This window comes from Mauremys mutica, chromosome 7 (assembly GCF_020497125.1).
Source record: "Mauremys mutica isolate MM-2020 ecotype Southern chromosome 7, ASM2049712v1, whole genome shotgun sequence".
NCBI lineage: Eukaryota > Metazoa > Chordata > Testudines > Geoemydidae > Mauremys > Mauremys mutica.
Window position 1 is genome coordinate 17605181 of NC_059078.1, and position 22706 is coordinate 17627886.

The 22706-nt window shown below is 40.1% G+C and overlaps 1 protein-coding gene across 3 annotated transcripts in view; it reads right to left on the reverse strand.

The window, feature by feature from the left end:
• RAD18 (RAD18 E3 ubiquitin protein ligase) overlaps positions 1-22706 on the reverse strand; it is a 115573-nt gene that overhangs the window by 36371 nt on the left and 56496 nt on the right. For all 3 annotated transcript variants that reach the window (XM_045025566.1, XM_045025565.1, XM_045025567.1), the window contains exons 10-11: positions 16012-16146; positions 12063-12225 (exon numbers count right to left, since the gene is read on the reverse strand). In XM_045025566.1, the coding sequence (XP_044881501.1) occupies positions 12063-12225; positions 16012-16146 (298 nt within the window). The remainder of the gene's footprint in view (positions 1-12062; positions 12226-16011; positions 16147-22706) is intronic.

The following is a 22706-nucleotide window of genomic DNA, read 5'->3' on the forward strand; positions in this document are numbered from 1 at the left end:
CTTCTTCAGATGCATCTTTTTTCTCATCTGAAGAAGTGATTTTTTTACTCACAAAAGCTTATGCCCAAATAAATCTGTTAGTCTTTAAGGTGCCACCGGACTCCTTGTTGGTTTTGTGGATACAGTCTAACAAGGCTACCCCCGATACTCTCTCCTTCTAGTATATAGCACAAAAGGATCCTGTACTTGGCTGGCCCATTGGCACTGCCATAATGAACATGATTAATAAGAGCAATTTTAAATGGTAAATAGAGTCCAAAATATGGAGTAGGGATTATCTCTATGTTTTTCATTCTTTAATTGGCAAAGTAAATTACCCAATAATTAATAGCTACATAAGTGCTAGGTATTTATTATTAATTATGTACAAGCTTTGCACCAATATTAAATACTCACATGGCACAAATTTTGCCAACTAAATGCCTTCTTTTATCATGCCTGTTTTTAAAAATGACAAAACTAGTGCACTGTCATCATAACACAAGGATAGTAAAACATTTTTGACAGCTGGAAGACTGAGAACTTCTAGAATACATTTGGGAGCAGATACAGAACTCAGTGGCTTATGCCTCAGGTCAGTTAAAAGTTAATTATTCTACAAATGAAACATGATTGACCTCTGGGGAAAGATATAAACTTGATTTATAGAGCAGATACACAACTGGTTTCACATAGCTGTACTGTCATCACCTCACTGGGATCCACTCTCCCAATGACGTCTCCATACAGAACAGTATGTGGAAGAGGAACATAAAAATCTGTCAAGGGTTTACAGCAAAAGAGATAAAAGCTGTTAAATCTGTCTGACTATCTTTCCTACTGATTAACTATCAACTCAAAGATGACAAAAGTCATGGTCCAGCTTCAACTGAGAAGCACTGCAACTACTCCAGGTGCATCCATCGATGATGTACCATTCAAGCTCACTGGCAAATTTTGCTACCTATACAGTTTTGTTTCACATAATGTAATGACTGATGACAACATTATGAAATGCATTGGGGCAGCCAGAGGTGCCTTCAGAAAACTTCAGCATTGTGTTTGAAACAAACACGGTGTCAGAACTGCAAACAAAAATTGTGTTACCATGTTGTTGTCATACCACACTCCTCTATGGCTGAGATACATGGACTATTTATCAATGCCACATAAAATACTTGGACTAATTGAACATACAATGTCTGTGGTAGTTAATGGGTATTAAATAGCAAGATTTGATTCCAAACACTGAGGCTCTTGAGTGCTGAAACATCATAAGCGGTGACACTTTTACAGTGAGAGCACAGCTGAGATGGTGCGCTGATGCGGTCTGCATGTCCAACAATAAAATACCAAAGGCTGTCTTCCATGAAGAATTGCAGACCGGAACTTATTTTAGGAGCAGGCCAAGAAATCAATACAAAGACATTCTTCTGAAGGTAAACCTGCAACCTTGCAATGTTGACCTCAACACCTGGGAGCTCCTAGTTCATAACAAGGCCTCTGTATTTTGGACTGGAAGACTTCGAGAGTGCATAGACTGCTGCAATCAAGGAGAGATGTGCAAGGCATAAAAGCTAAAAGCAGTGTATGTTCATCTACAATTCTTTTCACCTGTGGCACTTGTGGACAGGGCTGCAGGTCCAAAATTGGTCCTTGATCTCATCGCAGGATCTACAATAAGTGACTGTAGCTCATCTGTCCAATTCAGCAAGAGACTCGATCATATGTTTGTTTGTTTTTTAACCCGAGTGTCCCTTTGACCAGACATTTTGTTTAGAGGTTAGTAGAACTGTTGGTATCTGGTAAATGTCATGTTTTCTAAATGAAAAGGGGCCTCCTACACTCCCTATATCTGCTTCTTAAGTTGGCAGACAAAAGCCCCAGTTCAGCAAAGTACTTCAGCACATGCTTAAGTGCTTTGCTAAATCTGTACATTGGAGCCTCATCTAAAGCACAAAAAGTTAATGCCAAGACTCCAACTGACTTTAATGGGCTTTGGATGAAGCCTTAATATCAGGGATCAGAAGCTCAGAACTTTAAATTGGTCTTGCTACACTGACTCCAATGAAGCTGCATTGATTTATACCATTGGTTTTCAACATTTTTCCATTTGTTGACCCCTAAAAAATTTCAAATGGAGGTGCGGGCCCCTTTGGAAATCTTAGATATAGTCTGTGGACACCAGGGGTTCGCGGACCAGAGGTTGAAAACCACTGATTTATATGAACTGAAGATCTATCTCTAAGTCTATTCACCCTCTTCAGTGAGATTTTCAAATTAAGTTGTCATATTTCATTACACACCTTAATAGCTTAGCCTATTGGTTAGCCACTCCAGCAAACATTAGATACAGAAGTATCTAATGTTCCATTAACACACAAGTGCAACTGCTGTCACCATTAACGGGTGCCTCCCTCACATCGAGAGATTTTATAGAGTAGCTTTTTGTTTGTTTGTAAGCTCCTGCCTTCTGCCTTGGAGCTGCTCCCGGAAGCCTCCTGCTCGCTGTGCAGGGGGGGGGGGAAGAGAAGAGTGGTGCTAATGTCAGGGTATCCACCTCCCCCCGCTCCTGCTCCCCATTCCTGAAACCCATCTCCACAGAGCAAAGCGGACACAGAACAGGGCTCAGGACAGAAGGAGCCTCCTGGCAGCAGCTGCTGTCTCAACTCGCATTTAGAGCGGGGTCAGCATACTTAAAGGGGCAATACAAGTCTGTCTCTCTCTCCCCCTCCCTCTCACACATGGTGCATGTCTCTGTCTCTCTCTCTCTCACACACACACACACACACACACACACACACACACACGTCTCTGTCTCCCCTCCCTCCATTCCTGCTCTCTTGTGTGAGTGTGAGGCTACATTAACAACGTGTTAACCCTTGAGGGCTCAGCCAAGTGCAAGTTCATCATTTAGCAGTAAGGCATTCTCTGGGAAATATCTCATCCTCTTCCACCCTCTGACTCCATCACCTCAAAAAATATAGTCTTATCAGGCAAAAAAAATTTCCCTGGAACCTAACCCCCCCATTTACATTAATTCTTATGGGGAAATTGGATTCGCTTAACATCGTTTCGCTTCAAGTAGCATTTTTCAGGAACATAACTACAACACTAAGCGAGGAGTTACTGTACCATACCTACTTATACAGAACACAGCAGTTCATGAAAGCTATATACATGACTTCAATTAATGCTGTTGGAAAAATTATCCTTTAAAACTCATGCATTTTTGTAGTTTTGTTCATCTGGCATTTTATATTTTGTTCTTTGGGTGGGTTTAGCAATTGATGAAAAAAAGACTGAACATGTTTGGATTTCTGTCATACTCCATAGTTACGTACTTTATTAAAAATCTTTGGACATATATCAAGTGACCTTTACTCTCATTTCCTCAATTAAAAACATGAGTATACATATCTAGTATATCAGCAGATCAGTTCTAGTTAAACTAATAATGTACCAATTTCTATCACTGATACACCATGGTCATATTAAAAGAAAAAAATTCAAGGACTAGTATTAATCATGTAGTTAAAAACACATTTTTATGAACATAACAATATAGGGGTAATTAAATTACCTAGAGTACAGTGTTTCATTACAAAAAAAAGGCAGAAACCATACATTCTTTTAAACTTTAAGGGTCTTTTGCTCAAAAATCCCTCTGTCTTTATTACTCTCCTATAAATATTTAACATGCAGGTTTGGACTTGGAAATGTAGTCCATTGACTATTGCCAGATGATATCCTGATATCAAAAAAAAAATGCAATACTCACAAAAATCATGGTCTTGCACAAAATATGCAATGATATTTAAATCAAAGAGCTAAATTATTCTTTTTTTCTTAAAGACCTGCTCCATTTATTCTTATCTGATTATACACCTCTACCTCGAAATAACGCTGTCCTCAGGAGCCAAAAAATCTTACCGCTTTATAGGTGAAACCGCGTTATATCAAAATTGATTTGATCCACCAGAGTGCGCAGCCCCGCCCCCCCGGGAGCGCTGCTTTACCGTGTTATATCGGGGTAGAGGTGTATATTAACCCTATAGTTTCAAGAATGAGACGGGATACTTTAATTTTATGCTAACTACATTACCATACTATTACATTCCACCATACATTACACCACCTTACACCGAAGGACATAGGGGTATAAAGAATCTTGCCTTGCATCTTCCTTCAAATGTGATTAAGAGTTGTTTTTTAATTCATATGAAGCATGAATAAACGGTAACAAGAGGTATAAACCATGGTCTAGCACAGTTTTCCTAACATAGTACCTACCAAAATCCCGGGTATCAAACAGAAAATGCTACACTATGTTGAATCTAATGCAATGCACATATTCTGGTAAATAAGACTTCGAATGTCAATAGCCTTTTTTACTTTAAAAATAAACCTTTGGGGCAGCCAGTTAAGCTGACAGTATATGCAACAGTAAATACAGAGGTGACTATTCAAAAAAATGCCTGTTTTCCCTAAAATGAATCCAGGTACTCCTTCCCAATATTTACTATAGGAAATACCTTGAGTACTACAAACACTGAAGCTGCCCAAATGTAAATATTTATTTAGGGCTAGATCAGGGGTGGGCAAACTACGGCCCACAGGCTGCGTCTGACCCATCATATGTTTTAATCCGGCCCTCGAGCTCCAGCTGGGGAGCGGGGTCAGGGGCTTTCCCGTTCCATGCATGTTGTGGCTCTGCATGGCGCCCGGAAGCAGTGGCATGTCCCTCCCCTCCCGGCTCCTATACGTAGGGGCAGCCAGAGGGCTCCGCACGCTGCCTCCATCCCCAAGTGCTGCCCTTACATCTCCCATTGGCCAGGCCCAGAGCCGCCTGGCCAGTGCCATGCAGGAGACGGAGGGGGGACATGCCACTGCTTCCAGGAACTGCTTAAGGTAAGCACCACCCGGAGCCTGCACCCCATACCTCCTCCCGCGGCCCAACCCCCTGTCCCAGCCCTGATCCCCCTCCCACCCTCCGAACCCCTTGGTCCCAGCCCAGAGCACCTTCCTGCACCCCAAATCCCTCATCCCCAGCCCCACCCCAGAGCCCGCACCCACAGTTGGAGCCCTCACCACCCCCAACACCCTGTCCCAGCAAAGAGCCCCTCCCACACCTTTAACTCCTCATTTCTGGCCCCACCCAAGAGCCTGCACCCCCAGCCAGAGCCCTCACCCCCTCACGCACCCCAACCCCCAATTTTGTGAGCATTCGTGGCCTGCCATACAATTACCATACCCAGATGTGGCCCTCAGGCCAAAATGTTTGCCCACCCCTGGGCTAGACCATCGCTAGCCTGGATGCAACTGAGCAGGAGGAGTGTCCATACTCTTCACCCGCACAGCTGGATGAGGGCTGAATGTATTGCTGTTCTGGATGTACGGAAGAGAGTAATCCAAATTTCCTCATTGCTAGCAGGTAGTCAGGGCAAACCACAAGTGTGGGGAGTATGCCTCACCCCGAAAAGGGAGCAAGAGAGGAACAGTGACAATTCCTTATTGATGCTCCTCCTGGGGTGACACTGCTAGGTGCTAACTCATAATCAGGCTTGAGTCTAAATGTTCAAACTAGCCCCCATTTACTTAAGGTCCACCACTGTAAGGAGCAAGCAAAAGGCAGCAAAGCAAATTGAGAAACTGCTCCAGACACTGACCTAAGAAAGATTGGCACAAAAAGCAGTCTCCTGAGGTGCAAGAACTCTGTAGGTTCAGGCCTAAAATTAAGGGTAGGCTGAAAACACAGCTGCAGCATTAGACTCCTCAAGGGGCAAAAAGAACAGACAGGCTTGGGTTTAGTACTAGTATTTCTGTTTTAGATTATCTCTCAGAGTGACTGAGAGGAAGAGCAAGGGCGAAGGGAGCCCAAGTGAGACGGCTGCTTTTTGCATCTTTGGCTGCGATATTTTCTCCTAACAGTCTCCACTTGCTTAGTCAGGGGAGAGGGGAGAGAGGGAGTTGTTTTAAAATTTATGATGTGCGTTTTCTTGCAAGGGAAAGTGGTCGTCTGTACAATCTTTGTGGCTCTCTCAGAAAAACAGATTTGGAAGCTTTTCAAACAAAGTGCAGTTTGGAGAGAGGAATGCACTGCTGGCAATGGGCAGTTGCCTTGCACGTATCTGCAGTCATTTATGCACTTTGTTTAAACCTTTTTTGTTAGCATCAGTCTTGCTCCATAAAGAATTATCTTACAATTCTCCAGAGAAGGCTTCATACTTTACTCTGAGGTACAATGATCTTACTAATCAGCAATACAAATCACACCTGCATAAATTATTGACAAAAACAGTTTTACATAAGCATCATTCTTAGGGATTAACAATCTTCTAAAGACAGTGAACGAAACATCTGTTCAACTATTCTGCAAATTTACATTGAAAAAAGTTTTCAAGAATGCCAAATTCCTCCCCCTAGCTCCCCTCCAAATCTTCTACACATTTCACATTCTCGTGTGGTTTTATTTATAATGATTTTTACTGTATGTCTCCAAAAATCAAACCAACAAAAGAAGTGAAGGTCACAAGCAAAGCTTGAACAAAAGTGCTGACTACATATATATGTATGTGAGGATAAAGGCTACAGACTAAGATCATCTGCATATAGTTTATGCTAAACGAATTCAAAATATGAAAGATATGCTGTCATAGGTGGTCTGGCCCTTTAAGAGGTGTTGGTCTCAGCCCAGCCTGTGACAGATCAGCTACCACCTCACTCAGCAGGGTGAGTTCCATGAAAGGGCTGGGACTGCTCAGTTGAGGAGGATATCTGCAGGAGGGAGCTTAACTCTGTGATTGGCCCAAAAGGGGGCTCTTGTGGCAAGCCCTGGAAAAGACTAACCCCCAGGAAAACAGCCTGGAGATGACCAGACTGAGGGGAAAGGACTTCAGAGAAGAAGCCCTGCAGGGTCAGCACTCTGAGACAGCAGGACAGACCAGGATGGGCAGAAGACCTTTCCGTTTCATGCTTTTTGGACTTCACTAGACGCTGCTACCTGACAGGTCCTCCCTGAGAGAAGGCAGGTCTGTCACAGAATTATTGTTGGGACTAAGTGGGAAACAGAGGCAGAGCCACTGCCACAGGGGACACAAGGGGGTGCAGAGTGGGCATACTGCTCAATATGCAAATAAAATTGTAAAGGCCTCTTCCAACAGATCGTGCAATACTTTGCCAGCTCAGATTTTTGTGCATGCACGCACGGTCAGATCAGCTACTCCATTCACATTTCAAGTACAGATGGCAATTTTACTGGATATTTGACAATGCATGGCTACCTACATGCCAGTCAACATGAGCTACTTTTAATAGTGCTTCATCTTGTGGGTAGCCTCAATGACTAGAGAGGGACTACTTGTGAAGTAAGGTATTACTCAGCATGAGTAAGGGTGACAAAACTAGGCCCTATGCAATTAGAGCAGAAAGATAGCAGAATAGACTTATAATTGAACTTATAATAATCACTACTTCAGCTTGGCAGGTGGCCCAACACTTTCTAAAACAGGGGTGGGTAAACTGTGGGATTGCCACCCCTGTGGCACTCCAGACCACGCGTCACTCCCAGAAGCAGCCGGCACCACATCCCTGCGGCCCCTGGTGGAGGGGGGTGGGCAGAGGGCTCCATGCGCTGCCCTTGCCTGTGAGTACCTCCCCCGAAGCTCCCATTGGCTGGGAACAAGTAATTGCGGCCAATGGGAGCTTCGGGGGAGGTACCCACAGGCAAGGGCAGTGCACAGAGCCCTCTGCCCCTCCTCCCCCAGGAACTGCAGGGACATGATGCAGGAGTGGCGCAGCACAGGGCCAGGGCAGGCAGCCTGTCCTTGCCCCAGTGCGTGCCACTGCCACCTCGGAGCCACTCCAGGTCAGCGGTGCCAAGCCGGAACCCAAACCCCTCCTGCACCCCAACTCCCTGCCCTGAGCCCCTTGCCACACCGTATACCCCTCCTCTGTCCCAACCCCTTGCCCTGAGTCCCTTCCTGCACACCGCACCCCCTCCCACACCCCGCACCCCAACCCCGTGCCCCAACCCTGCATGCAATTTCCCAACCCCAATGTGGCCCTCAGGCCAAAATGTTTGCCCATCCTTGTTCTAAAAGGTTTAGGTACCTGATATAGCTAGACCATATTATGGTCAGAATTCACCCAAAGAGCATACTGCATATAGGGGGTCTCCGGTATACGTCTCCCCCTTATCTATCGTTTCGCTCATCAATAGGGGAACGTGTTCCATTTCCCGTCCGTCCTGATCCACATATCCATCACTTCACCTTTTGTGTGGCTTTCCTTTGGGTGCTTCCCCCGGCGGCCAGGAGACTCTGGGACAGAGGTGGAGGAGTGGAGACGGGGCGCACTCAGAGGAGTGGGCAGAACTGGGTGGGAAGAGACAGGGCGAGGGTGGAGGGGGGGCAGGAAGAGGCAGGATGGGCCATTATTTCTGATGGGGAAAAATTCCCTGGTATCCATCGTTTCAGCATCCATCGCCCTTTTCAGGAACGCAACCTTGACATATACCAGGGACCCATTGTAACAGCCCACTACACATGAACAAAAGACAAACACAACAAACTGTTGTCCAACCCTACAGTTTTTGCTACTACACATTCTACAATTCCTTATTTTCAATATTTTCTTTAATTAAATAAAGTTAAAGAAGAACTGAAATTTAATTTTTGTTTGTTGTTTGCTGCTGAATTTTCAGTACTTTTAAGCAACGAACAAGAACAACGCAGCCGTGTTTCCAGTTAAGGTGTGAAAGCACGCGTAAAATGTAAACAGGAAAGTAACTTCACTGAAGGCAAGATCCTAAAATTCCTACATGAAGTAAAGTCCACATTGACATAAAAGGCTGCAGGAGAGGGCCATAAGGCCTAGGGCATATCTTAACACCACTTGCAATAAAACAGAAATGTATGGTAAAGAAAATTCATGAGCCACTACATGCTATTCCTGCCTCGCAAGAAAAGCCTTTTCATTCTAAAAGGATTAAAATTCCAGATTTGCTGGGGATGTTAATGCCAAACAGTTAGCTTGAAATCAAGAAAATAAAATGAGTAAAACAGATGAGAATTAGGCACTATTTCTTCCATTCATTAGTCTGATTTCCCTTCTATCTACTTTGTAGAATTAAAACAATAAGTCCTGGGGGCAGTTATAATAGCAGTAATGTTCAGGGCAAGGGATCCCCCTTTGAGATGTGTGCTTGTAAAACCTGACCCTCAACATGAACTTCATAGATTTGAACCACCACCAACCCCTGCGAACAGACTTCCAATTTGCAAACTGTACACAAACTGAACCTGTGGGGTTCATGCCGCCACACATTTACCGGAAACCCTTTGTCAACTACAGCTCGGTGATGTTCCCCAGGGTTATACTAGGCTTCAGGTTTGAAACACAAGGCTTCAGGAAAGAAGGAGACAGATGAAGCCAAAACAAACAACACACAAAAATGCCAATAAAGCAGGGCTGACTCCAGCAGCAAAGGCAAGAGAAAAAACAGTGGAGCTGGATCATTTGTAGGTCACAGAAGTAAGAGGTTCCCACTAGCAGATGAAATGGGAGGGATTACCCCTCAGCCAGTGCCAGTGGCAACAAAACCTCTGATGACAAGGAGAAGAAACAAAAAAGACAAATGGTACAATTAAAAGTCACGCTCATTATTTACCCAAAGCAAGGCTTTCGCTGAGAATGTAAAAAATGTAAAAGAAAGGTCAAAGCTTGATCCTCCCTTAGGTATGCATCACTGTATAACTTACAAAATAGGCTACTGATCCTGTGCATGCAAGTACAAAAGCTAATTTAAAAGCTACGTGGCAATGTGCAACAGCTTATCCAAAGGCAAAAATGAATCCTTTCAATTCATCTCAGTTGTCTTTAGTCTGCAAGTGGTGCGGGAAAGATAAAGTATTCCCTTCACTGAGTCTGCATAATGTCAGATCCAGCTAATCTATTGTACAAATTGTTTTGCTAATAGGAAGTCAAAGATATAATTACAGTTATTGTCTCATATGTATCGCTGATAAAAAATTAAAGCAACATGTAACAGCATACTTAGCAAGATATGAAAATGACCCTTTTACTCTCACTAGCATCTCCAGATACACGAATTGTGAATACAAGTCTCCAGCATTCATGATTCATTTTAACAAAGCTCTGAAAATTCTTAATGGGTTTCTTTCAATAAAGTAATAAAGAAAAATAAGTTTAAAGCAACAGCTTCAAAATGCTCCTAGACCATATTAAGCTACAGGTTTATAGGAATGTTCCTTATAATGTCAGAACTTCATAACTATCTGGGGGGGCGCTTCAGAGAAGGCCACTTTATATAATTGTTTTAATTGCACTTTTTTCAAATAAAGATGTACTGAGACAGCCAAACAGAGGTAATGAGCAATTTTTTTAAATTACTTTCATTCACAAGGGAAACCCACAATTCAGAGGCTCTGTTCAGTGATTTACAGTTCATTCGTATTGTTCTAGAACATATCTGTCTATCAGGTGTGTTGGTCCCAGGACGTTAGAGAGACACAAGGAGACTGAGGTAATATCTTTTATTGGACCAACTTCTGCTGGTGAGAGAAACAAGCTTAAGCTTACTATGAAAATAGTAAATGAAACAATGAATTCACACTACTGTGGCTCTTTAGGGTAATGCTGATCACTAATTTGTCTCCTGAGGTCTGAGTATCACTGCCCTAGAGTCTTTTCATATGGATCCCATCTGACTAGTCATTTAACAAATAGCACAATTTTTTTAAAAATCACCTTTTATGGAAGGAACTCTATTTCCCCCAATATTTCTTCCTCCTCTTCTGGGAAACATGTTCTGTTGCTAGCATCTATCCCATATTCTCCTTTTTACACAGTAAGGCAAAGAATTTAATTCCCCTTGCATGAATTAAAATGTTTGACTTCAATTTTCTTTTCCATCATTAAATTGCTTGTCATCCCTTGGAAAACATACTGTGTCCATATCCCTCACTACATTGTTCCTTTAGTGACTGAATGTCTAATTGCCTAAAAGGGTAAGACATACAATCTTACTTTTATTCTCCATGTTTGCGTTGAGAGTTTTTGTTTTTAGTCACAATTCACGTCATTCTGTAAACTTGCTAATTCTCCATTGTACCAGATATTTTATATCACTGGATTAGTTTTTTAAAAACCTCTATTGTCCATACACAGTTGCGTTATTTCTAGATGGCAGTAATATGGGAAAGCAGCATGGTCTTGTGAGGGTTAGGAGCTGTGTGGCCTAATTCTCAGCTTCCATTGACTTCAAGAGAACTTGAGAGTGCATAGCATCTTTGAAAGCCATGCCAACTGAATTTTTTACCAATGTTTCCACAGACGACTTCTTGAGCAACCATGGGCAAGCCACTTAAAGAAACTATAAGGCTCAGAGTTTATCTGTAAAACAGATATGATATTTCCCTACTTAACATGGAGGGAAAATTGTTTGCATGGTACTTTGAGAAACTCAGATAAAAAGGTGAGATGAAAAGGTGCATTTAAAATGTCTGCTATACATTAAAATTAAATTGCCAATATAACTATTTCCTTTGAAAGCATGTCTTCACTTACAAAAGCAACCTGGCCAGACAGTATATTGAACTTTATACATGATTACTTAACAGACACCCCCAGATAGTTCTATAAGATCATAGAGACATCAAAAACTAAACTAGAAAGATGCACAGCTCTGACATAGGAATGGATGGCATATTAATTCTTAGACAGAAAACATCCTAAACGGGCACTAAACATCAAATAATGGAAAGGACTTGTCAGCAAAACTGGTCTCACGTTAGCAAAGTAATTCATTGTCAATAAAAAAAACGAGTCTCTTCTCAAAAATATATAACTATTTGAAAATGCACAAGTTTGTTACATTACTTGTAATTAATTGATTCCCCAATTTAAAGATACAAAAAGGGACTGATTGCCAAGAAGCTGAAATAAAAACACAGGGAAAGGCAGTATTTTGCTGCTATCACAGGTCTTCCCATCTTTGTAGTCAGGGCTATCATGAGATACATAAGGAAGAAAAGATCAATATAAATCGGTATGCCACTAACCTCCTTGCGGATCCTGATGACTCTGAGAATGGAGGAGAAAGAGATTCTGAGCCCTCAGCCAAATTATAGGATTTGCTTGTGTCAGAATCAGGTATTTCGGCTTTAGGTAACTGATCTGTTACAAAGGTCTGGTCAGTGCATTGTTTTTTAATACTCTGTTCTCCTGGCAGAAATAATACAAGACAGAGATTAATACCTGGTAGATAGTTTAGTCTCTCTTTTACGTCTTTTTCTGTTTGTTATGCTCTAGCTTGGAAAAGCCAAAAAAAAATTTAAATCATATTTTAAATATATTTCCTCCCCTCCTTTGACTACCTGTGCAAGACTTCTATCACTGTTTCAATAAACTGCATAATTTTTTCCCACCATAGTAAACACCCACCATGAACCAGAGATAACAGCAACATTTGTCCAATATCTATTTTAAGCGAGGGTAAGAGAAATTGCCAGGGCTGTGTATGTGCAGTTGTCTCCAATCACAGGAACTGACACTATATTTTTAAAATTAGCAAATACTCAAAATGTGGCAACTTTGTTTCCTGGTGCCCAGTATAAATTAACTTTATATCATTACAGGCCACAGTTTTATAACTTGGAAGTTTGACAGCTCACGGTAATAAGGTGGCTGTAAATAAAACTAAGCTGATGATTTGCCAGTGCCCCTGGAAAGACAGAAAAGTCAATATACTGACCTTTTTGGTTTTTTTAAGTTAAGGAAGCATGTCTAGGAAATACTATTCTAAAACCATTCTATTTTATATTTGACAAATGTTTTTATCAGTAGTTACCCCCAAGTGATTCCCTTTGCCATTCCAGAGGGACAGAGATGTCCGTTATTCCCTAGAAAATATTATAAAGAAACTAAATTGTTTTTATACCTTGTCTACACTCATTTTCCAACGTAGTTATGCCCATATTAAAATCATGCTTAGAAACAATACTCAAAACCTGCTAAGCATTAGTCCCTACTATGGTAATTTGCAATAACAAGTGTCCTGCAAATACAGGAGATGTAAACCATAATCACTTAGAAGAAAAAATTTCAAGAATGACAGTCAACCATGACTTTGTCTAGCACTGCAGAACTGATCTTGACAAAATGTCAAATACTTTTGTAGCTACAGTGTGGATAAAGGCTTTGAGGCATTTCGTTTTAGGCAGTTTCCCTCGCCTTAAAATAAAATATCAAGAGGATTCATCTTGTCAGTTGCGAATGCACAGCAGAATTCAGTGAGTTAGATGGTCAGTTAGCATAAATCAGCATAACTCAATTGAAATTAATGGATTAAAAATGGGAAAGATCTATTAGGTCTGTATATAATCCCCCAAAAGACGACGTATCCAAAATTAAAACTCTTTTTATACATGGCCTTAGTCAAAAACCGAATCAAACAATATTTAAAGAATACAAAAATATTATGAAGATTAGAAATTTAAGACACAAAGCCGGTCAAGAGCAAGTGAGACAGTTTTGATCATCTTTCCTCAGATGCAGTAAGAGAACAATGATTCAAGCATCATCAAAAACATGGTAGGAATTTGGAAGATTTGCAAAGCTCATTAAATAGAACCTGCCCACTGACAGGTATTGCATCCACATGCAGAATTTTTGGGGACCACTGTACTAACTTTATAAATACTACATGTATCATTGCAGGCATTGTATTCTGCTCCATGGAAAGGGGGCAGAAGGGAAAGGGCACGTTAACCACAGCTCCTCTACAAACTTGAGGGAGAAAGGGGTAATTACTGCAGTCCCTAGAACTGTAAACAGCTTCAGAGAAGTACCATCCCCTTGAGTGGTTTTCAGAACCACATTGGTTCAGGTTAAGTTCGAGAGACGCAAGAGACAAAGAAAGAACCTGTCAGCTAGAATTGACAAAGAGAGCTTGATTTTGATTCAATAAATGGACATGACCGTTTGTCTGGAGGGGACCACACTAAACCCTGCGGAAGGGCTGGAAGAACTGAAATCTGCTATGGTCTACGTAGAACTGATGGGGGACTTCTGGTATGTTTTGTGTGCATTTAGACCTTTTGTTGTTTTATATGATTTCTTTGTATGGTTCTGTGCTTAAATAAATGTACTCTGCCTTGAAAGAGCTGTTTGATTACTCATACTCAGTGGTGTACACTGGTCACAGCCCTTGGAGAGAAAGCAATGTGCAAGAACTGGATTCTTAGTCAGAGTTACTGGGATAAACACAGTAAATTACAGGGAAGCTGTATCCTAAACCCATGGCCATGAGGGAGAGGGACACAGGTCCCTGCCCAGAGAGAGGTGATAACTACAAACCTGAGAGGACATTCCTTGAGCAGACCATGGATAGGGTCAGAAGTGTAGTTACCGTGATATAGTGACAATCACTAAAAAGTAGAAGTCAATGGGAGTACTAAATGAAGAGCCAACAAAGTACATACCAATACATATCTACTTTTGTGAAGAACTAGGAAAGAAAATGTACAACTCACATGAATGTTTCTATTCTATGTGAAAGATTCACTAATGAGGAGTTCACTAGTGCACTGTTCTTTTCTCTCTCACCTATTAAAATTTGCAGGTTGACACAGAGAAAATTACCTTTAATTGAAGACACTGAGAAACACTTTTTTGGTGTGGTTTTTTTTTGTTTTTGTTTTTTTAAAAAGTTGCCAAGCAGACACAAGATTTATGGATGAAAGAACAGTCAGATGCAGCTAAGATCTGGCAGGAAAAAAACAAACATTCACTGAAATTTCCAAGACTACGGAACATTCTGAGCACATGAAGTATAATGAATATTTTGCACGTGTCTTTTGTGATCACTTGCACCAAGCAAAATCAAAGAGCACCAAATGATGCAAACTTGCTGGGATAAGCATATGAGGCAATGATGCAAGTACAATACAGCAGAATCCTCTGTGTTGTGGGTTGAAGATTTAATACACTAATGTAGCTGAAAATGTGATGGAAGTATTTTTTTAAGTGGATATGAGCAAGCTTTTGGAAAAACTATGTATGACTTATTTTAATTTAGCTTGTCAATAAAGCCCACAATTGAAAAAATACAAATACAAAGGCTGAATGAAAGATATATACAATCCTTATACATCATGATGAGACCTAGGTTTATAACAGAGCATAGCTAGAAATTAATATTTCAGAGTCTGGGATCCCTTCATCTAATAAGATTTCAGAGGAAGAGGCAAAATGTAAAAAAGATATCATTTGTGGAACAAGTTGAAAAAGATAAACTTTGCCCCCAAGATTTCTAAAATTGTAATGGTTCAAATAAAGATTATTATTTACTGCATCAAGCTCTGTATGAAATGATAAGCATAAAGTTCAGGTGTTAAAATGGTATTTCCATTTATTTTTATTCATGAAAGTTCTATCAGAGGAGATAGGTCACGAGCCATTGACAGGCCAAAGCACCAATGCTGTTACCGTGAGAAAAGCAGGGATTTAAATGGCTGATAAAGTAAACTGCCAAGTTTCCTGAGGTAGCAGCCAACAACATGTATCCAACTTTGGTCAGTGGAACTATTTAGTTGAAATTCTGTAAGCTTCACATGTTTAAATTCCACAAGGCTTAGACTTGGAAGTACCCTCCTAGATCATCCCCAAAGCATGACCAAAGGAATACCCATATTGCCACAACAAGCAATATCATAAAACAAATGAGATTGAACAATCTTATAGTGAGAGAACAAACAAGACCTATGGGTATTTTTTTGTCACTGCAGGTAGTAAAGACAGAATATCTATTCTGGATGTTGTTCCTACAGACTGGACTACTCACACGCTTAACCTTAAGCATGTAAATATTTACCTTGTTAAATCATGACCTACATGACCACTGGGTAGTTGACGCTGTTTAATTGGTGGCTTTGGGGTATGCGTGCATCATCATGTCTTAGGAAAACCCAAGAATTATTTTTATTTTCAGATGTATTAAACATTACTCACCTATGTCCATAGTCTGTTCTTCAGCAGTGGGTGCTTCTCTCTCTTGTAAGCTCTCGATTTTCCTTTTACCAGTTTTCTTCCATCGGTTATTTACCTGATCCACTAAAAGCTGAAATTCACCTTTATGTTTATTCCCTGAAAAACAAAATTACACTCCTCTATGAAAAAGAAATTGCTCAGAGAACAGGCAGCACCATGAGTGTGCCAGGGGAGAGTGAAAAGGACATGAACAGAAACACAAATGCATAATAATGAAAACATTTCTCCATTTAAAAAAATCACCAACTGACTCACTGTTGCAACATTTTCAGTGTTCTATTTAAAGGCTCAATTATGAAAAGTGCTCACTGAAGTCAGTGGGAGTTTTGCCATTAATTTCAGAGGAACAAGGATGTGAGTATCTCTCTAGTTAATTTGTTGGTTTTTTTTTTTAAATCAACTTGGTTAAAACCTCTGGAACCACATAGTTTTCTGTATTCAAAAATAATTTCCACCAGTTATTCTGGTTACTTTAGACAGTTATTTTACATCATCAACTACTAGGTATAGAATTATGTGAAAGATTTTTTTTTTAAAAGGTCAAAAATCTAAATAAGAGACTCGGGATTTTTCCCCCACTTTAAGAAAATGGAAAGTTGGGGGGGGTTATTTTTTATTATTATTATTTTTTAAAGTTTACAAAAATGTTATCCATAAAACAGCGTCACACATGCAAGGTAGATCAAGAGAACATGCCGAAAGAAATGTTACTAGTCCGTTTGCATTTTGCTAAAATTCATTTTAAACTTTTTTTTTAAAAGCAAGATGTGCTATAGAACAAAAACATCTGTTCGTTCAAAAGCCAGGTTAAGTGTGCAAGCACATTGGAATTAAATAGTGTTTCTTTTTCTCTTATACCATCATCTGCCAATTTTTTAAAAAATCTGCTAAATAATTTAGTTATTCTTGCCATAATATTAGATAATGCTGTTGAAGAATTCTAGTTTCCTTGGGATTTGCTGGAGTACTCGTTGCTCATTAGGGTCCAGGTGGCTCAGTGAATTGATTAGTAAGGGGATAACAAGCTTTTCACCTCTGTTACTTGTCCTAATTCACAGTGGGACAATAGTTAATGAAAATAATCACAACTGATCTGTTCAGAGCCCTATGCAGAAGGTACTAGAGATTTCAGTCCATTACATGGTGGAAAGCTATCTACATTCCAAACCACCACTGTGACGCTGTGCAGTCTATATGGTTTTATAAAAATTTAATAAGTGAATATAATGTAACTGAGATATGCTTCATACAAAAGGTCTCTTGTAAGGTATCATTAAAAAGCTTATAATCTACTGAGTGTGATCATCATATTTGTATAAATGTACCACTCTTGTATCTGAAACTAGAAATATGAAATACAACTCTGAGGGCCTATTGTAATTATGTAAAGTGTGGGCCATTAATGGTGGTTTGGAATCCTGATGACTCCCATTAACTAGGATCACTGTCTGCAAAGGGCTGTTTTTTACCTGTAAGTCTTCCTGTATACATGTGTGCTGGCAAGTGGGTTATGAAGTCTTGCAGTGACATGTGATCATGTCACCTGAACTGGAATCCATCTTTAACCTGGTGTCTTTCCATTGAGGAGGAGGAGGTGGGAACTCAAAGAGGGACAAAAGAATTCCCACCTCATGCAAGAGATATATAAAGGGGTGGAAGAGAACAAAGGGAGGGAAGAGCCATGATGAAGAATCCCCTAGTTACCATCTAAGCTGAGACAAGAGCTGTACCAGGGGAAAGAATTGTGCCCAGGCCTGGAAGGTGTCCAGTCTGAGAAAAAATTTACTGAAACATCTCTGAGGGAGAGATTATCTGTATTCAGTTTGATTAGACATAGATTTGCGTGTTTTATTTTATTTTGCTTGGTGACTTACTTTGTTCTGTCTGTTACTACTTGGAACCACGTAAATCCTACTTTCTGTATTTAATAAAATCACTTTTTACTTATTAATTGACCCAGAGTATGTATTAATACCTGGGGGAGCAAACAGCCGTGCATATCTCTGCATAAGCTTTATACAGGGTAAAACGAATTTATTTGGGTTTTTAGACCCCATTGGAAGTTGGGCATCTGAGTGCTAAAGACAAGCACACTTCTGTGAGCTGTTTTCAGGTAAACCTGTAGCTTTGGGGCAGGTAATTCAGACCCTGGGTCTGTGTTGAAGCAGACGGGAGTGTCTGGCTCAGCTAAACCGGGTGCTGGAGTCTTGAGCTGGCAGGGAAAACAGGAGCAGAGGTAGTCTTGGCACATCAGTTGGCAGCTCCCAGGAGGGTTTCTGTGATCCAACCCATCACAACCACCATGGCTGGCACTACCTGACAGAGAGTAAAGAATGGTCATGGAGACTGGACTGCCTCTCTTACTCCTAGCAATGGTCCCTTCTACTTCCAGGGAAAAGAGGTAGATCACTGTGTAGGAAAAATTTGCACTGCTGCTGCTCCGCCCTGTTCCGTGCATAGAGTATTCAGTCCTCAGGACAATCAACATAACTCAGACACTCTTATATTATATATTACAGGGGGCCTTTCAAAACTTAACAGAGAGAGATGCCAAACAACTCTCAGTGAACCACTGCCGATCCAGACCACAATTTGGAAATCTGTTTTTCTTGTAAGAAAAGAAATAAAATACAAATGTCAAGGCATTTTGTACCACTAGGAAAGGCTAAAAACACCCTAAAGGGGAACTTAAGGCCACACATCACTGATGTTCTCTCTTCACTGCAGATGTGCACAGAGCTTGCAGAACTGCCTTTTCTGCACACGCACACATACAGACACACAGAGACAAAATCATGGCTTCCAGGTAACCAAAATAATGAGAAAGCTCCACTAATCATCTTAAAATTTTGTATTTGCTAATTTCACTTCTCACCTCACCTCCCCCAATCTAACACAGGTGAGGACTGCCACTATAAATTACACCAGAATTACATCAATATTTCTGTAAAATAAAGCACTAGCTTTGAATAGCCAACTACTACCTTTTTCTGAATGAAAATGTGAATTCAGAAAGATGGTCTTAAGTATCACAAAGAGCAGATGCCTCGTTTTTTTAAAAATTGCACCAACACTAACATTATTACAGTTGCAAAATCAAGTATTCAAAAGTTATGAAATGCCAGAATGCCTATGCAGCCTTAATTAATTAATTCAGCTCCCCTGAAAACATAGCCTTCATGTTATATAAAAGGAAACATTGATTGCTTAGAAAAGTATTGTTCTAGGCCGGCTATCCTCAACTTTTTCTATACCAAGATACCCTACTCATCACCATCTTATCTGGGTGCCATTGTTGTCAACCTCCCAGGATTCCACTTCAGTTTCTAGACTCAATGGAAACAGAAAGATTAAATAAAGAAAAATTCAGACTTTGCATAATTTTCCTTACCTCCCCTATATGAATGTCTCTGGAAAGGGACAGTGAAACAGATATCTGCACATTGTTTTAGGCAAAATCATGGTCAACAGGCTATAGATACATTCTATAAATCAATGTTAAAAATGCTATGCATAGAATAGTAATCTTCATTCTGCACTAATATAACTTCCATTTGTAATTCAAAATCGATGCACACTGTTTGAGCAACTTTGCCAAATGGCTTTTGTAGGCAATAGATCTTTTGTCAAATAGAATCACAATTTAATAAATATTACTACAGAGAGTTAAATTTTATGACTATATCTGTTATTTCATGTTTGAAGAAAAAAGTCTCTCTGTTCCAAGATGGTGACAATTTTTTCAATAAAGGAAATTTTAATACACAGCTGTGTGTTTTATTTATGATACCTCAGTGATTCAGAATATTCCTAATCACAATTCAATGCTGCCCTTTAGTTATGTACTCATTGCATTTTTGATGATTTAGTATGTTTATGATCAGCTTCTGGTAGTCAGACAAAGCAATGCTTATTATCTGGATACTCAAAATTCTCTTACTAAAAGGCTGGCAAAATGAGACGTTTGCTCAGACAGCAGATTATGTAGATTACACACTACCTATAGGGTGAAAACATACCCATTTATTTTTTTTAAATGACACTTACAAAAGATTAGTTATTTGACTGTAATTACAGTAGTAAGGAAAGCCATGAAAATGTATTCATGCCTGTAGTTTGCAATTAATCTAAAACTATCTAAGGGCAGAGTTAGGCTACAAATTTCTTTCCATTGAAAAATCCCAAAATCTAGAGTTGTCTTGAAAAATAGATTACTCTTTTTTGGCCTTTCAGAATAATTAATATTTGGACTATCTAATCTGGTGGAGGAAGCAGCCATTTGTTTTCCATTGTTTTGTTTTGAATTAAATAAGCCCTGATCCCAATATATTTCTGAAAATTTTCATACAACAATGAAGATCTGTTTTTACTGACACACACAAAAAAAAATAATCTCAACATTCTCCAGGACTCCACATAAATATACCCAAAGAGCCAGTCCACAGAGATTTCAGACAGCCAAATCACCGAGAAAATAAAATATGAACAGATGTACAAGTTAAATGACTCGATGACTATCCCAAAATCAAAGAAACTGAAATATTTTCCAATACTTCATTTACCAGAGGGGATTCTGAGAAACAATAATGTTTCTCTTCTGTCACTATTTATTATAACAGAAGTCTGTTGGTAACATAGGTGTATGAGCTGTAAGCAAACCATTACTCAGAATAGTAGTATATATGGGGTACTGTACAGACATACATTATACAGCTACTGAATATTGATGCAATGAAACAATTCCTCCTATATCCAGATTAATATTTATGTTTTACGGTAGACTAGAACAGTGTTTAATGCCGCTTCTTTGTAAAAGTCATTCAAATGCTGCTCTGAATGCACGTATTGTGGAGACGACTGAGGAGGCAGATCCTATCCTAACCACATAGCAGGAAAATCTAATTTGAACCCACAGAAGAAATAAATGGGTCAGCTCCTCAGCTGGTGTAAATCAGCATAGCTCCACTGGCTTACCTCTGGACCTACTTCCACTGCAAAACGTAATGAAGTAACAAGCAGTTTGGACTTGTCCACCCAACAAAGTCCATGGTAGTAGACTGGGAATGTAATATACATTTAATATTCAGTCCTATAACATCAGTGCTTAGGAAAGCCAATATCTGGTATTGAAACCAAGGTGCTATGAATCCTGCAATTGTGAAATCAAACTTTTGGCCCAGTTGACACAGAAGTAGTATTCTTCCAAGCCCTGATTTTTCCCCTCTGGAAATTCAGCCTTCATCTCTCTGTTTACTATAAAACCTCTTGCATGCACACTGTGAAAAAGAAGAATAGCAGCACTTCCCTCCATCACCCCACGCCCCACCTTCACCTACCCCTCCGCCCACCCTGTAAGATATTGGAAGAGGCCCCCGTTGGTGTTTCTGGCCCCAGCTCCCTTCTACTCCCACTCCTCTCCTCTGTGTCACTGCCAAATGCCCAGTCTCCCTTCCCATTCCCACTCACTGCTCTCCCTCTTCATACTCTTTCTCCTCCTCAAGAACTTAGTCCCACTCACATTCTCTTTCCCTTCCAGTCACCCTTTCCTCTCCTATTCACTCATCAGTTATCATAGTCTTTCAGCCACCATAAAGAGGAAATAGAGCTCCGTAGCTCTTCACAGCAGCCAGGAGGAGTACATTCCCCTGACCTCCAAAGTTCCAGCTTTTTCTGGCATGCAAATACTGAATCAGGTAGAAAAAGGGAAGTTAGAAGATGCGTAGAAACTGAATTAACGAAACAGATTTTCATGAAATAATCAAAATCAATAGATATAACTCAACAAAAAGTCTCATCTGAATATCCCTCTATGAATATCCCTCTGCTAAAGAATTATCAGCACACTGTGATCTGTTCACAGAAACCAGAGGTGCCTTGGCAAAGATCTTAGGTTCAATAAACAAATAAAACCTATGGAAGTTTGATTTTTCCCCCCCCATCTAGAGACAATTATTCTTGGAAGTGTCTCCTATGATCCATACAAAAAGCTCCTTCCACCTAATTTCTTCTGCCAACCCTTTCAACATTACTCTTCTTACCAAGGATGCCTCTACATCATCTTCCATCAGAACTTGTCCTACGCATCAGATCTGAGAGATTCACACACCACAGCGGTGGATGGAGTTGACTCATTTAGACAGAAATTAAACTCCTCAATGCAAGGATGCTGTCTATTAAGTGCTCTGTAAAGAGCCGTGCACATTTAAATGATAATTATTTATTTAACTACGAATTCAAGTTCTGTGATATGGACTTGACCTAGCTTATCCTCCCACTGAAGGGGAAAGAGATTTTAAAATGGCGCATTTCCTTATCTTGTACATTTGACACCCTTCCTTTTGCTGCAGATGGCAGAAAAGAAACACACCATGAACAATCAAAAAGTTAGCATATAAAATGCCTGTATGAAAGCAATGAATATTGGTTAACATGTTTTTCTGGCTCTTTACATTTTTTCCACATCTGTCAGTATACTTTTAGTTGGTGGTGCAGCTACATAGCATTTAAATCACACAAGTGATGTCCTGGAAAACAAGCCACAATATAAACCACTGGTGTGCAGTCTCTAAAATTACACCAGGCACATGTTTTTTAAGAATTGTGAGTATTTTGATAATACAACTGCAAATGCAATTACAAACATAAAAAAAAACCCA